The 15,764-nt window shown below is 37.6% G+C and overlaps 1 protein-coding gene across 1 annotated transcript in view; it reads right to left on the reverse strand.

Moving 5' to 3' along the window:
- Nucleotides 1–5,184: 5,184 nt before the first annotated feature.
- The window catches only part of SGPP2 (sphingosine-1-phosphate phosphatase 2), a 131,439-nt gene continuing 120,859 nt past the window's right edge, over nucleotides 5,185–15,764 (reverse strand). Inside the window, exon 5 of the mRNA XM_027873437.1 lies at nucleotides 5,185–7,049. Within this exon, the coding sequence (XP_027729238.1) occupies nucleotides 6,504–7,049 (546 nt within the window). The 3' untranslated portion in view covers nucleotides 5,185–6,503. The remainder of the gene's footprint in view (nucleotides 7,050–15,764) is intronic.

The following is a 15,764-nucleotide window of genomic DNA, read 5'->3' on the forward strand; positions in this document are numbered from 1 at the left end:
GGCTCCTAAGCTAAGGGTGGTTTTTACATTTTAAAATACACTAAAGCTTTATTTTAAAATGGAAAAACCATTCTTGCCGAGATACCAAAAAAAAAAAAAAAAAAATAGGCCAAGCTTGGCAACCCCTGGCCTAAATCTAATCGTTCATAGGGTCGTAGATTTAGAACTTAGGCAATTGGTCAAGCACTGGAGCCAGGAAAGTGAGTTAAATCCAGCCTCAGATACTACCTATGTGACCCTGGGCAAGTGTCTTAACTGCTGTTTGCCTCAGTTTCCTCAACTGTAAATGGAGATAATAATAGCACCTACCTCACACTTAGCACTGTGCCTGGCACATAGTAGGTGCTATATAAATTCTTGCTGTCTCTCTGCATGCTATATTCAACTTTAATCACCCTAATTCACATCCATTATGTACTTATTTTGTAAAATAGGTGTGCTAAGAAAATCCATTAGATACAAATATGAAATGGCTAGGTTAACAGGGGGTTGTTCCCATAAAAAATAGCATCATTTACAGAAGTGGAAATTTGCCACAATGTCTTTTAAAGAGCCAGCCCATTCCTCCCTTCCTCCCTAACCTCTACAGATAAATTAAAATTCAGCATGATTTGCATGTTACTATTCAGGAATACATTCTGTAAATGAGCACTGGGTAAATCTTTACCAATAATACATAGGGCTTTAATTAGAACCTATTGATAATTTTGGCTTCATATATTTCTTAAAGGAGGTGCACTGAAAATTTGAGGAAGGCTCAAAAAAAGTCACAGAGGGGATGAAATCTTTCAAAAATAAGATTTAGCAAGAAAAGTTATGGAATCTGGAATTATTCAGTCTGGCAAATAGAAGATTAATGATAGTGGCCTTCATATATGAGGACTTACTTAGGTAGCTCTCCATCTCTGAGAGAAGATGAGGAAGTAACATTAAGATATAATATTAGGGCTTTATATTCAACATGGAGACAAAATTCCCAACAGTGTAGATTACTAAATATGGGGGGGGGGGGGCTGGATGTTTATGGAGTGTTTTCCAGAAGTCTTCAGAAACAGGGTAGAGCAGGGGTGGGGAACTTACGGCCTCGAGGCCACATGTGGCCTTCTAGGTCCTTGAGTGCAGCCTTTTGACTGAGTCCAAGTTTTATAGAACAAATCTTTTTATTAATATGCTTAATTATTCTGTTCTACCTGGTAGAGTATCATCTATTGGGGACAGTTGTGTGGTCCTTCTTGAAGACAAAGGGATAGACTAATGTCTCAATCTCTTCCAACTACATTTTATTCTGTGATTCTTATCAAGCCTTTTTCTTTTCTTTCTCTAATCTCCATGCTGTCCTCTTTTCTCACTTTCAAAATGTGTGCACACCATTCCTCAACCCCCAGTGATTTCCCTCCTAGTGCAGAGGGAGTTGATACAGTAGTCTTGGTGGTGGTGTTACCTCCCCGAGGACAAGAGTGATCATTTTTGGAGCAGGAACATGACGGAGTACATTCTACATGCTTTAACATAGTGTGATTAGTCATCAGCTGCTCAACAAGCATTTATTAAGCACTACATGCCAGGCACTGTGCTAAGTACTGGAGATGCAAAGAAAGGCAAAGCTCCCTGACCTTAACAACTCACATTCTAATGATGTAAGTAACTAGGAGATATTCAAGACACAGAGAGAGAGTAGGTGGAGGGTGCTCTCAGAGGCAAAGATACTAGCAGGGGTCCTGGCTTCTTGCAGAAGGTGGGATTTGAGTGGAGTCTGGAAGAAGCCAGAGAAACTAAGAGGTGAAGGTGAAGGGGCCCAGTATTCTAGGTGTGAGGGACAGAGACTAGAGATGGAGTATTAGGTGGCCAGTGTGGCTAGACCCTAGAGTGAATGGAGAGGAGTAAAGCATTAAAAGATTGGAAAGTTTGGAAGGGGTCTGGTTACAAGGAGTTTTAAATGCCAAACGAAGGGTTTGATTCTGAAGGTAATAGAAAGCATCTGGGGTGAGGGGTGGGAGGAAGAAATAGAATGTCATATGATCAGACCTACACTTTGCAAAAATCATCTTTGCAGTCATTTGTTCAATTGTGTCTGACTTTCCCTGACTCTGTGTTGGGGTTTTCTTGGCAAAGATACTGGAGTGGTTTGCCATTTCCTTCTCCAGCTCATTTTACAGATGAGGAAACTGAGGCAAACAAGGTGAAGTGACTTGCCCAGGATCACACAGCTGGGAAGTGTCCGAGGCTAGATCTGAACTCAGGAAGATGAGTCAGCAAGGTACTCTATCCACTGTGTTCAAATGGAGCTATCATATTACTATATGCGTGACCCTGGGCAAGTCACTTCACCCTGTTTGCCTCAACTGCAATTGCCTGTAACTCTAAATCTAAGATTCTAAATCATGGTCCTTGAGGAGGTGGGAAGGAAGGAAAGGGTTTGTCACTCCTTCCTCCCTTTCCCCTCTTAACTGACTCACTTAACAGTTAAGTGAACTTGTAGCTACTATGACCAATTCAAATAAGAGCTTCAGGTGTGATATCCTGGAGTAATTAGAGTCCCAAAGTTGTTTTTATCTCAGCCTCTCTACTCAGCTCTAAAGATCTCCCAGAGAAGTCAGTCTAGAGAGAAATTAAGTAGGCAGAACACAGGCTTTCAAAAACATTTAATATGCAGTCAAGGGTCAAACCAGCAAGACTCTTTTTTTTCTTGGGGAAAAAAAAAATACAATTTACATACAGTATATAAACAACCAGATGAACGTCCTCCAAAGACAGAGGCAAAGCAGATTGACTTGTAAATACCACATGTTCTGGTTATATTTATGGAAGCACGCCTGTCATTTTCAAATCAAATTCACTGCCTCAGCCCTAAGTAGAGAGCCTCCACGTTGCTTTGGGGCTCAGTGTGGTGCAGCTTCTTCTGGGCCTACTCAAGCGACCCTTTGAAGGTCATATGCCTGCTCTGTTTATTCACTTCCTAGGATTCTGTCTTGTGTCAGGACGTTGAGTAAAAGTGACAAGAAGTGACATGTGCTAAGGATTCTGGGAGGTTCCCAGAACTTGGAGGAGATGGATTGGAGGGCGCCCCTGCTCAGGGAAAGGAAGAGGAGATAGGGGGAGAAAACTGTAGAAGGGAGATAGATTTGCAAGGGATTTGTAGTATTCAAGTGCTGCAAAAAGGTGGTTAAATTTTAGAGGACAAACTCAGCCAAGGCTGGACAGAAACCCAGTGGGAAAGCTAAATAAGACTCACCAGTAGGGGGCACACTGCTATCAGAGAGAAAATGGTAGCATTCCAAAGAAGGAGGCCTTAGATTCCCCACCCCCAATGGAGAGGGTTTTGTTGTTGTTTTAAAGAGGTAAAACCACTCACAGAAGAGATTAGTTGGAGGGCTTAAAAGGCTCTATCTAGCACCCCCACAGCAGAGTGGATCAGATGACCTGAGGGGTCCTTTTCAATCCCTTCAGTATCCAATTCTAGGCAACTGGGAGAAGAGATTAAATATTAAGAGGAGGAAGGGAATACCATTTATTAAAAGCAATCTTTGGAGCAACAAACTTTTTATAGGGATAACCATAGCTAACCCCTTGGATTACTGAAAGCCCTAACCGTGTCAAATAAAATATGACCCATTTATTAAGCACAATGTACATAAAGCAAGCAGTTACCTTTAGATTTTTCACATTATAGCAACTAAAAACAAAAAAGTTTAATGAAAGTGAGAATGCACATCGATTTGTTTATACACTTCGCATTTACTTACCTGTGTGTCTTTGTAGCCCCTCAACAGAAGCTCCCTGAGGGCAGGGACTTTTTTTTTTCTAATATTTAACATTTATTAGAGCACTTTAAGGTTTGCATAATATTTGCATATATTATCTCACATCATGTTTGTCTTTGTTTTCCCAATGTCTAGCCAAATGCCCTGCATATATTATTTGGTTGAATTGAATTTATTGCCATCTTTTGTCAAATACATTTTAGAAAGCTGCAAGTGGGGGGCGGGGGAAACACTTTGGTAGCAAAACACGTTTACTTTCTACTAATTAGCTTTGGGCACTCTCACAAATCTAAATAAATATTACATAATATTATCTTCTACTTTTTTTTAGCCAAAGAAATTCAGCTGCAATCAAGTCACACAACAATTAGATCTTAGGACAGAAGCACATGGGAATTAGGATTCCTGTGCTCTCTGTGGCTGCCACCGGTTCTATTTCAACATATGATTGATTATTGAAATAGGTAAGTGGCAACTCATTTGCTCCTTCCCTTCTGATTACCAGAAATACATAGAAAACAATTCACGGAAAGATGTTAGGGATTTTCCCTACCCTTTTTGGCTTAAATCAATGTATTCCATACAACCCCAAAAAATGTCCCCCCTAAAAGGTTGAGGGTACTCAAATTAGGAAAAGGCGATTGTCAGTTTTCAGATTAAGTGCTTTATAATGAGTTTAAATAAGACTGGAACTTAAACACAGGCTATATCCCAAAGTATTTTTTTTAAAGAAAAAAATTTGCATGTGTTTATGTAAACACTGAAAAATAATAGTGTTAAAGGCTTCACTCAGGTTTTCTAGAAGCCAGGCTTGGGAATAAAGTGTGCCCTATGCCAGATCAATAGGATCCCTAAGACCCTGTGCAGCAGAAGGCTTGTCTAAGTGTTTTTTTAATTTAATATTTTATTTTTCCCATTTACACTAAAAACAATTTTAACATTCTTTTTCCCAGTTTTGAGTTCTGAGTTCTCTACTCCCTTCCACTCCCCCCCCACATTGAGAAGTCAATCAATTTGACATAGATCATACATGTGTAGTCAAGACTGTCTAAATGTTTAAACAGGAGAGTGGGGCTCGCTTCTAGCAAGAAATGTTTGTATTACCATGTGGTAGGCTGGGTAAAAGCTTGTGGGTAGAAGAGTGGGGAGAGGCACTATGGCCCCTGCAAAGCAGGCATTTCCTCATTAAAAAAACAACTATATCACATATATAAATGCATATTATATATGAAATATGTACATATGTGATCACAGATCCAGAACTGGAAGGTTCCTCAGAGCACATCTAGACCAACTCTCTTATTTTAGAGATGATGAAACAGTCTCAGAGGGGTCACACAGGTAGCATTAGAATCAAAGGCAGGATTTAAATCCAGATACTCCATAGCCTGTGTTTTGTTTTGTTTTTTTTTTCACTGTACACTCCCCCCACCCCATCCATGCATGCATGCACACTTTTTTTTTTAAGAGTAAACTTTTTTTAATTGATCCAATCTTATCTCCTCTTCAAGAGCTAAGGAACTTCTAGCAGGTGAAAAGGATTTTTGTTTGTGTGTTGACTTAGCGATACTAATAACACTTTTAACGTTTGTGTGTTGCTTTTCTGCAAAATAGTCTGAAGTCTTTCCTATGTGGTCCTGAAAATAGTCCTGAGATAAGGGAATACGGTGAAAAAAGAAGGATATTCACCCCAGTCATTTATCCCAGCCTCACCAGGACTTGAGGTTCTGTCCAGTGGTAGTCAGGCTTCTGCTCCATGCATAGATATCGTAAACCTACATTTTGCTAATTGGGAGGGAATAACTAGTTAATTACATTCATCAATCAACTGAAGGATTGTTCTCTGGAATTCTTTGGAAGAGATATGTGAAGATGGATGCCCAAGCTCTACTTCAGAATGGATTCCTAAGGATTAAACAAAGTCACAATGTATGGAATCATTAAAAAAAAAAAATCTGTACTTTTACTGTCTAGATACGGATCTTGCCCATGACTTCACACCCTGCCACAGACTTAATTTCTTCAAAGCCAGGTTTAATCATGATGATCTTGTGGTGAACTTTAGGAAATGTCATACGAGGCTATTATAATTTCTTTGGAATGACAACTAATGCCACTTTGTCCACAGAGTGCCTTTGGAAGGGGCACCACTATTTCACCCTAGCTGAAGTTCCCATTCTATTTGGAGAATCCAGGTCAGTCTTTCTGGAAGACATGAAGACTGAAGGAATATCCCCTAGACTTCCCCTATGCCAGCTGACTTTTCCAGGAGCTAATCAAGGCTTGTGTAATCTTTCCCAACTATACAAGATGGTATATTATACCATGTTAGGTCATAAGATAATTTCTTCTGAAAAATAGCAAAGGATTCTAAAAAGCTAAGATTATAGTCTATATATTCTAGGTTTAACTTTGGAATGAATCTGTAATGGAACTTATGAGCTAGAAATCCTAGGAATTATATTTTTCTCATGCCACATCATCATTTACTTTGATTATTACCCAGAAAAGAAAGGCACATGCCATACAAATATCTTTTTTTTTTTTTGCTTTTCTTTTCTTGGGAGTGGTGGACATAGAGGAAAGAAGAGGGTGGCAGGCTGGCTCTGATGATGGTGATGATGGTGGCAATGGTGGCGATGGTGATGGCGGCAAGGATGGTGACTGTGATGGGTCTTCTTCATTGCATAGCCTTTCTAGGATGGCATTGTCTCTATGGGCTTTCTTTCAAGGATACATTGCTCAAAGTAATCCCAAAAACTGGTGGAGCATTGGCACAAATACCGTAGCACAGATGCCAACAGAAGAATATGTTACAAATTTGTATGGTACTTCAATTTCCAGTCTTCGTCTGGCCTCCTTATTCCTGGTGACCACCTTGAACCAAGAGTAAAGCACTTGGAGTGAAAGATTTTGCATCAGTTGACGAACCAAGAAAACCACCACAATTCCAACCATAAATTTGGTTAGTCCCAAGCCTAACATTTTGGTTGTGAGTGGTGGGATGCTTTGTATGGCAGACTCTGTGGGCTCAGATACCAATTTAAAAAAAGGACTGACCCAGAATCCAATGGTTCCTCCAGCTCCAGCTGCTAGAATTGTGGTGGTGTCTGCTCTGGTAGGAGTATAGTTATCCGATACTGGGTAGTTGTAACATAAGAAGAAAGGCACCACGAGAATACATATAGGGAAGAGTAGACTGGCAGACTCCAGGTGATCGATGAAGTCCCATGCTGGATAAGAGACAGCAATGAACAATCCACTAATCAGAATGCCGCCAATCACATCCTAAAGCAAATAGGAAAAAAAAAATAGAAGTGAATTAGCAGGCATGTGTAATATAGTTACGCTTCTGATATACAGGTTTTTCTGTCTCTTCGTTGTATAATTTAGGGAGAGGACAATGTCCTGATGTGTCTAATGCATGCATAAATATAAACCACATAGAAAAGAATCTGCGTGATTTCATCCTTTGCTGCAAAACCAAGTCCTGAAATCATTCCAGGTTGTTTAAGTGACCATACACTGAGATTTAAAGCTCAGTCCTTCCCTTTACATGTTCGCTTTGTTAGTAATAAGGTTACGCACATCATGACAGGCCTGGACACACACTTGGCAAACATTGGCTTGCAAAAACAGGCACTAACCATCTGGTTTCACAAATTGCAGAAAAAGTGATTAAGGAACCATTCAGGAAGAGAGAAGAGAGGTCACCTCAGAGATCCCCAATAATTTAAATGTAACAAATGAGGCTGTTCTTAGAGCTTTACTTGACCAAGCCTCTACTACATCCCTCACTTCTGTTAGTGACTTATACCATGAGCCTCACTGCCATAGGTTATCACGACTGTAAGGCAATCAAAGTGAGTCCTTATCAGAAAAAGATTACAGAGTCCTGAGCTAGCTGGATATTAGTTTGACATCCGTTACCAACAAAATAATATTTTTTGCTTTTACCGTCTTTTTAATCTCTATCCTTGCCCCAGAACATACAGTTGCCTGCTATTAATATACTATTTCTTCATACTTTCATTTTACATTGCCTTAACAAGTCTATTATTTATCTCTTATTTATTTCCCAGCATAGTCCTTATAGGTAATAATTTCCTAACTGGTGTGTCTGTATTTCCCCTCTAACCTCCTCTCCCTCCACCCCTTCCGCTCCCTAACTTAGACTCCCTTATATTATCTACTCTTTACCTTAGAGCAGGGGTTATTAACCATTTTGTGTCATGGCCCCTTTTGGATTATAAAGAAAACCAATTATACTGAAATAGTTTTCGCATTAAAAAGAAGTCCACAAACTCCAGGTTAAGAACTCTTGCCTTAGAGTATCTCTATCCCTTCAAATTCTTCAGTATCTTCACCCATCCTCTCTTCCTTTCTTCCTGACTCAGAGGAAGAGTGTCTTCTGCTCATCTTCAAAGCTAAATCCTTTACCTGTGGTTTTTTCTCAGTTCTTAGCCCTCCTGATCTCTCCACAGCTTTTGACACTATTGACAACCCCTCTCACTGAGTCCTCTCTCCTTTTTTGGCTTTTCATGATACTGTTCTCTTCCACTTCCTCTACCTATGTGATTGCTCTTCAGTCACCCACGTACTGCATCATAACTAGGTTTCCCTTACCCCAAGGTTTTGTCTTGGGCCCTTTTCTCTCTCTAAGCCTTCTCTCTTCCCAATGTTATTGGCTTCAATGGTCAAATCTTTGCAGGTGACTCCCAAACCTATACATTTAGCTTTAATGTCTCCTTACAACCCAGTCCTATATTACCAATTAAGTGCCCGCTGGATATCTCAAATTAGATGATCCTAGGCACCTTAAACTTACCACGTTCAAAATGAAACTCATTATCTTTCTCCAATAAGCCAACCCTAGTCCAAATTTCCCTACTTCTGTGGAGGGTGGCACCATATTTTCACTCACTTAGTTTTGTAAACTTCACTTTTTTCCTTATCTCCCATATCTATTCATTGGCCAACTCATCAATTCAGCCTCCATGTAATCTCTTGCCTCTGTTCCTTTTTCTCTACTCACATGGTCCTCATAACTTTTCATCTGGATTGCTGCTATAGCTTCCTAGTTGGTCTCCACCCATCCATCCTTTCCCCTCACCAACTCATCCTTTTTCTAAATCACAGGTCTCACTATGGGACTCCCTGCTAAAAAATTCTTCACAAAAAAAAAAACTCTTCACAGATAATAAGGTTTTTTTGCATTATGCATGCCACATTGAGGAAAATTTAATAAAATTTATTCTTTATATAATAAATGTACAATGAGTGAGCTTTTCAGTGGAGTGAGCTTTACAGTGAAGTTTCAAGGGTGTGTGTGTATGAAAAGATATAGACAGACAGATAGATGGATAGGTGGATGGATAGATGGATGGATAGATGGATGAGATAGAGACATATAGATATACATAAAATATGATATACATATATAAAATAGGTGTATGTGTGTATATATAGTATACACACACATACACTAAGATAAAGGAATAGTGAATAGAGCTCAGTGATGGAAGATCCAAAATGTCAGAGTCCTGGGAGACTTGCGTTTGAATGAGGACTGTGTCAGAAGACCAAAACTTGGAAAATCAAGATGAGAAACTGTATGTGAAAAGGAAAAGGCTAAAAAACAAAACAAAACAAAACAAACAAACAAACAAAACACAAAAGAAGCAGGGCTACCAGAGTCAGGGAAGAAAATCAAGGATCGGTTTGGCTGTGGTTGGCTGAAATAGGGAACCAGAAGATAGATGAATGAAACTATGCTACCATATTGTCCTACCTACCACAGCCTTCCCCTCTAGAATTACTTCCCATCTACTCCATGTGTATCTTGTATAGACTAGCATATAGACATGCCTTCTCCTCCATTAAAGAGGGAGCTGCTTGAAGGCAGAGATTGTTAATGTATTTCTTGATATCTCTGGCGCTCACCACCATGTCTGGCAAAGAGTAAGTGCTTAATAAATGCTTATTGATTGATTGTCCTTGAATCCAAGAGTGCTAGTGGAATCTTGATGAACCCAGAGCAAAGCTGAGAGGCTTCTGGTAGCTAGGTGGTACAGTGGATAGAATTCTCGATCTGGAGTCAAAAAGACTTGAGTCCAAATCTGGCCTCAGCTCCTTGCTACATATGTGACCCTGGGCAAGTCACAACTTCTATCTGCCTCAGTTTCATCATCTGTAAAATGGGGATAATAGTACCTACCTTCCAGGGTTGTTGTGAAGATCAAATAAGATAATATTTATACAGTTCCTTAAAGCACTATATAATTGATAGCTATTATTATTTTTTGTTTTTTTTCTATTTTTTAAAAACATATTTCCATATCAGTCATGTTGTGAAAGAAGAAACACAACAAAAGGGAACAGCCATGTAAAACAAACAAACAAAAAAAAAACAACAAAAAAGTGAAAATAGTATGCTTTGATCTGCATTCAGACACCATAGTTCTTTCTCTGGATGTGGATAGCATTTTCCATCATAAGTCTTTTGGAATTGTCTTGGATCATTGTATTGCTGAGAAGAGCTAAGTCAATCATAGTTGATCATCTCACAATGCTGCTGTTACTATGTACAATGTTCTCCAGGTTCTGCTCACTTCACTCAGCATCAGTTCAGATAAGTCTTTCCAAGTTTTTCTGAAATCTATCTGCTCATCACTTCTTATAGCACAGTACAGCTATTATTATTAATTACTATTAGTCCTCATCTTCCAACTTGCCCCTAGAAACTTCTGTAGAATTTCATGAGGGAAAGGGCACTGAACCCTATGCTTTTACCACTGGAATATAAATTCTAAAGTGACAGTTCATACAAGTCTTTCCATGTTTCTTCTAATTAATCATATATATAACTCTTTATACCACAATAATATCTCCTTGCATTCACATATCACAATTGCTTCCTCTCCTAATTTAGATGCTGTTTTAGTGGCAGCTAGGTGACACAGTGAATGGAGTGCTGGGCCTGAAGTCAGGAAGACCTAAGTTCAAATCTAGCCCCAGACAGTTTACTGTATGACTTTGGACAAGTCAATTAACCTTTGTCTGCCTGAGTTTTCTCATCTATGAAATGGGGGTAATAATAGCATTGACCTCTCATGGTTGTTGTAGATCTCAAATGAGATATTTGTAAAGAGCTTACCAGGTGCCTGATACATAGTAGCCATTTAAATCAATCTTTTCTTCTTTGCTTCTGTCTTTCTCTTCTTCCTTGTTTTCCTCTCTCCCTTCCCTCTCAGTCCTTCGCTACAACAAAATGTGCTGCTATAAATAACTTGGTACCCATGGGTCCTTTCCCTCAATCCCCAACTTCCTCAGCCATGACCGATGTGTTGAAAAAACGTAGATCTTTGAGGGCAAAGACTGTTTCACTCTTGTCTCTGTATCTAGTGCCTATTCCAGTGTCTGGCACATAGAAGGCACTTTGACAGACTATACTTATTTCTTATAAGAAAGAATTTCTAAGGGCAGCGAGGTGGCACAGTGGTTAGAGTACCGGCCCTGAAGTCAGGAGGACCTAAATTCAAATCTGGCCTTAGACACTTAACACTTACTAGCTGTGTAACCATGGGCAAGTCACTTAACCCCATAGCCTAGCCAAAAGAAAAAAAAAAGAATTTCTATTTGGAGTACTGGTAGCAGGTCAATGGGTAGTAATAGCTATGCCCCTCCCCCTAACAGCCACCAACAAAACATTTAAAAAACTACACAGAAAAAAAAACCCCACCAAAAAGTAGTACAGACATAAGGGACGCAGGCAAATAAAACAGTTTAGTTAATTTTAATTTAGCCTGTTAAATTTAACACATTTCTTCAAAACTAACAATGTAATGATAGTTTCTTATATTTACTGATGATTGTTAAATTCACAATGAAAAAGAAAAATAAAACTCAGATGACTGTCTCCCTCTTCCTATGCCGAGGGGATTAGTGAGAGAATCAGATTCTAATTTCTTCAGAGTCTATAAAGCAGTTAACCCTCTAAGTAAGGGGGCAGAGAATGATTTCACAGCTTATCTCATTGTTTGCATTATTTTTATATTATAATTAAATGTTTTTGCTATTAGATTTGTTTCTTATAGAGAACAGAATTATGTAAATAGAGAATACTACATTGGTAGTGGGTTGGGCTATGATGATCAGAGGTGATTACTTAAATAAGCCTACAGTGAACCTTCATTTTATTGCTTCTATCAAAACAAATGAGGCCACAGTAAAGTAATATACATATTTCTACATGTAAGTTAAATAAATTAAGCCACAACCAATAAATAGATTAATTTAATTCAGGAAATTTCTTAGAACAACATAAAGCACTTTCTAAAAATGAGACTTACTTTTTGAAAGCTTGAGTTACTTTTTACATAAAACTTTTAAATCATACATTCAAGGATATACTAAATAATCTTTTTTTGAAGCATGTCTGTGATTTTAGTTTTCTAAGAGGAAATTACTAGGATATTTCTTTCCATCTCTGAGTTGCCACCAACATGATTATGACGAATAATCCTGGAAGTGTAGAGATTAGAGTGAAAGGTAATCTGGGTGAGATGCATAAAAGATCATAGTTCCAAAGAATGTTAGGTACTGTCTGGGATGGCGGAGAACAAATAATCATGGCAGAAGCACGTAGCTATTGTGACTAGAATTCTTGTCTTAATGGTCAAACTTGTTTGTTTGTTTTTTAAATATGAGGAGGGAAAGGGTTTAGAGAACAAACATGAGGAATGTCATTTTACAAAGAAAGGAAGAAAGGACAATGGTGAAAGAGGAGATGAGTAGGAGAAATTAGGGCAGATACTTCAGCAAGAATGACTTAAGAATAAGATATGCTTCACTCTGTAGAATTATGAAGAATTCTTTATCCATCTTTACCCAGTCAGAAATAATAGTGCCTAAAACAAAATTGAGATATCTGAAAAAGTTAAAAATGAAAAGAAGTACCTGAGTCTCTAATTTTTTAGAAAAACAAACAAACAAACAGAAAACAGAAATAGGCTATTTGTGACATCAAAAACAAAGCCATTTCACCAAAACCTACATAATGTTTAAAAACAATCTGGAATTACTACTGCAAATATGCTCTTAAAATCAGTCATCTTTGAATTCATGTTACAATATTAGGTAAAATTACCTTCAAGTTGATAGAGTATCATGACGAACCTAGCATTTCCCAAAGTTAAAAAGTATAAGGAATTAATGAACTTTTACTCATGTGCTATCTTTAATTAGAAAATTCTTATTTGAAAACACAAGCCTTATTCTGTTTCCTTCTCAAAGGGAGCAAGGGAGGGGAGCCTACGTATTGGGATTATCACATGGATAAAGAAATCCAAAGCACCATTATAAATTCTGAGTGAAAAGTTTCAGGATCACCTAAATGCATGTTGTATTTTCATTCAAGATCAGAGTCTATCCTAGAAGAGCCTTGGGAAACTCAAATTCTAGCCATGTTTGCATGTTTAGTGTGGTAAATTTACATTTTATCTCTAAGCATCTTCAATGGAGTATGTTACTGAGCAGCCCAACATAACACAAGGTTAGCTGGCTAGAAAGGAGAGAAAGAGAAAACTTATTCATTCAATTGTGAGGAAAGAATGCATTCAGATTGTTGAACTATTTATGCAGAAGATACAATGATTCTGGTCTTCCTTGCTTCCAGGCCCCCTGCTGAGAATGTGAACAGTCTTCTCTGCCCTTGGCTGCCTCTACCAGTCAACTGAAATTAGGAACAGAGATAAAACCAACAGGAGCGTCTTTCATTGGCAGAGTGACTGCCTTTATCATGCTCATTTAATAACTTTTTTTTTATTCCTAGAATATACCCAGAAATAATTTATAAATTATGAATCATTCAGGGACTGTGTATGTTATTTTTCATAGTGGGTTACAGTTAGTTCAGTTTCTGTCTGTTAAACAGATAAAGTGAATAAAAGCCGAATAGAGAAAAAGAAAGTCACATTCAGGAGTATGAATATAAATAACTGTAGTAAGAATCCTAGATTTTGTGTAGTTAGCATGCATAAGAGAGAAATTGCTTCATAAATTCAAGAAACATTAATATTCTATTGTTGTCCACAAATGGCAAGAGATCAATTACATAAAGGCAGTCATGAAATAAGAAATATATTTGGTCAACTGGTGTTATGTTTAAGTCTTCTGATAAGACAGAATCAGTATAGAATAGGGATTCTTGACCTGAGGTTCACATGTCCTCAAGGGGTCCATGGTTATACTTCAGGAGGTTTATAAACTTGGGGAAGAAAGAAATTACATCTGTTTTCATTAACATCTAATTGAAACTTAGCATTTCCTTCAATTATTTTTGAAGCTGTTCATTTTATTTTCAAAACATTTAAATTTTTTATTATTTTTAATATTTTTAAAAATTTAAGTTCCAAATTCTCTGTCTTTCACCCCTCTCCATCCACTGAGAAGGCATGTAACATATCAATTATACATGTGAAGTCATGTAAAACATATTTCTATATTAGCCACATTTCACAAAAGCAAGAAAAATAAAGAAAGTGAGAAAACTATACTTCAGAGTTCATCAGTCTCTCTCTGGAGATAGGTAGCATTTTTTCATCATGAGTCCTTTGGAACTGGCTCGGATCATTGTATTCATCAGAGTAACCAAGTCTTTCATAGTTGATCATCATAATATTGCTGTTACCATGCACAATGACCTTCAGCTCTTCTCATTTCACTTAGCATCAGTTCAACACAGGTCTTGCCATGTTTGTTTGTTGTTTTTTTTGAAACCATCCCCCTCGTCATTTCCCATAGCACAATAGTACTTCATCACAATCATATGTCACAACTTGTTCAGTCATTCCTTAATTGATGAGCATCCCATTGATTTCCAATTCTTTGACACCATAAAAAGAGCTTCTTTGAATATTTTTGTACATATAGGTCCTTTTCTTTTTCCTTTTCCTTTCTTCTCTTTGGGGATGCAGACCTATTTGTGATACTACTGGGTAAAAAGTACACACAATTTGATAGCCCTTTGGGCCTAGTTCCAAATTGTTCTCCAGAATAGTTGGACCAGTTCACTATTCTCCTCAGTGTACCTATTTTACCTCATCCTCTCCATTGTCATTTCTGATAGGTATAAAGTGGTACCTCAAAGTTATTTTAATTTGCCTTTCTCTAATCAATAGTGATTTATGGCATTTTTTCATATGACTACAGATAATTTTGAGTTCTTCTTCTGAAAACTGTTTCTATTTTTTTGGACAATTTATCAATTGGGAAATAGCTCTTAATTTTACAAATTTGACTCTGATCTATACTCAATATTTGCATTGTTTCTTTCTAGCAATTTGAAGTATTTTCTCTTCGACCTGAAAGCTCTGGAATTTGAATATAATAATCCTGGGTGTTTTCATTTGGGACCTCTTTCAGGAGGTGATCAATGGATTCTTTCAATTTCTATTTTACCCTCCTGATCTAAGATTTTCCAGCAGTTTTACTTGATAATAATTTGAAATGTGATGTTTAGGCACTTTAATCATGGCTTTGAGGAGGTCCAATAATTCTTATATTATCTCTCCTGGATCTATTTTCCAGGTCAGTTGTTTTTCCAATGAGATACTTCCCATTTTCTTCTATTTTTTTTTCTTTCCTTTGACTTTGATTGTTTCTTTTTTTCTTATTTTTTGTTTTTATCCCATTACATGTAAAAATAATTTTAGCATTTGTTTTTAAAACTGAGTTCTAAATTCTCTCCTTTCTTCCCTTCCTACCCCCTCATTGCAAGCAATTTGATATAGGTTATACATGTGTAGTCAGGCAAAACATATTTCCATTTTAGTCATGTTGTGAAAGAAAACACAGACAAAAAAAAACTGAAGAAAACTAGCACTTGACCAAATCTCTTCATTTTTGGAAAGATGTAGGGATATGACCTCATTAAATGGCTAGACCGAAGAACAGTCATTAATTACAAAGAGCCAATGGAGTTTTGTTAAGAATAAGTCGTGC

This window comes from Vombatus ursinus, unplaced genomic scaffold, assembly GCF_900497805.2.
Source record: "Vombatus ursinus unplaced genomic scaffold, bare-nosed wombat genome assembly UNPS02014802.1, whole genome shotgun sequence".
In the NCBI taxonomy this organism is placed as follows: Eukaryota; Metazoa; Chordata; class Mammalia; order Diprotodontia; family Vombatidae; genus Vombatus; species Vombatus ursinus.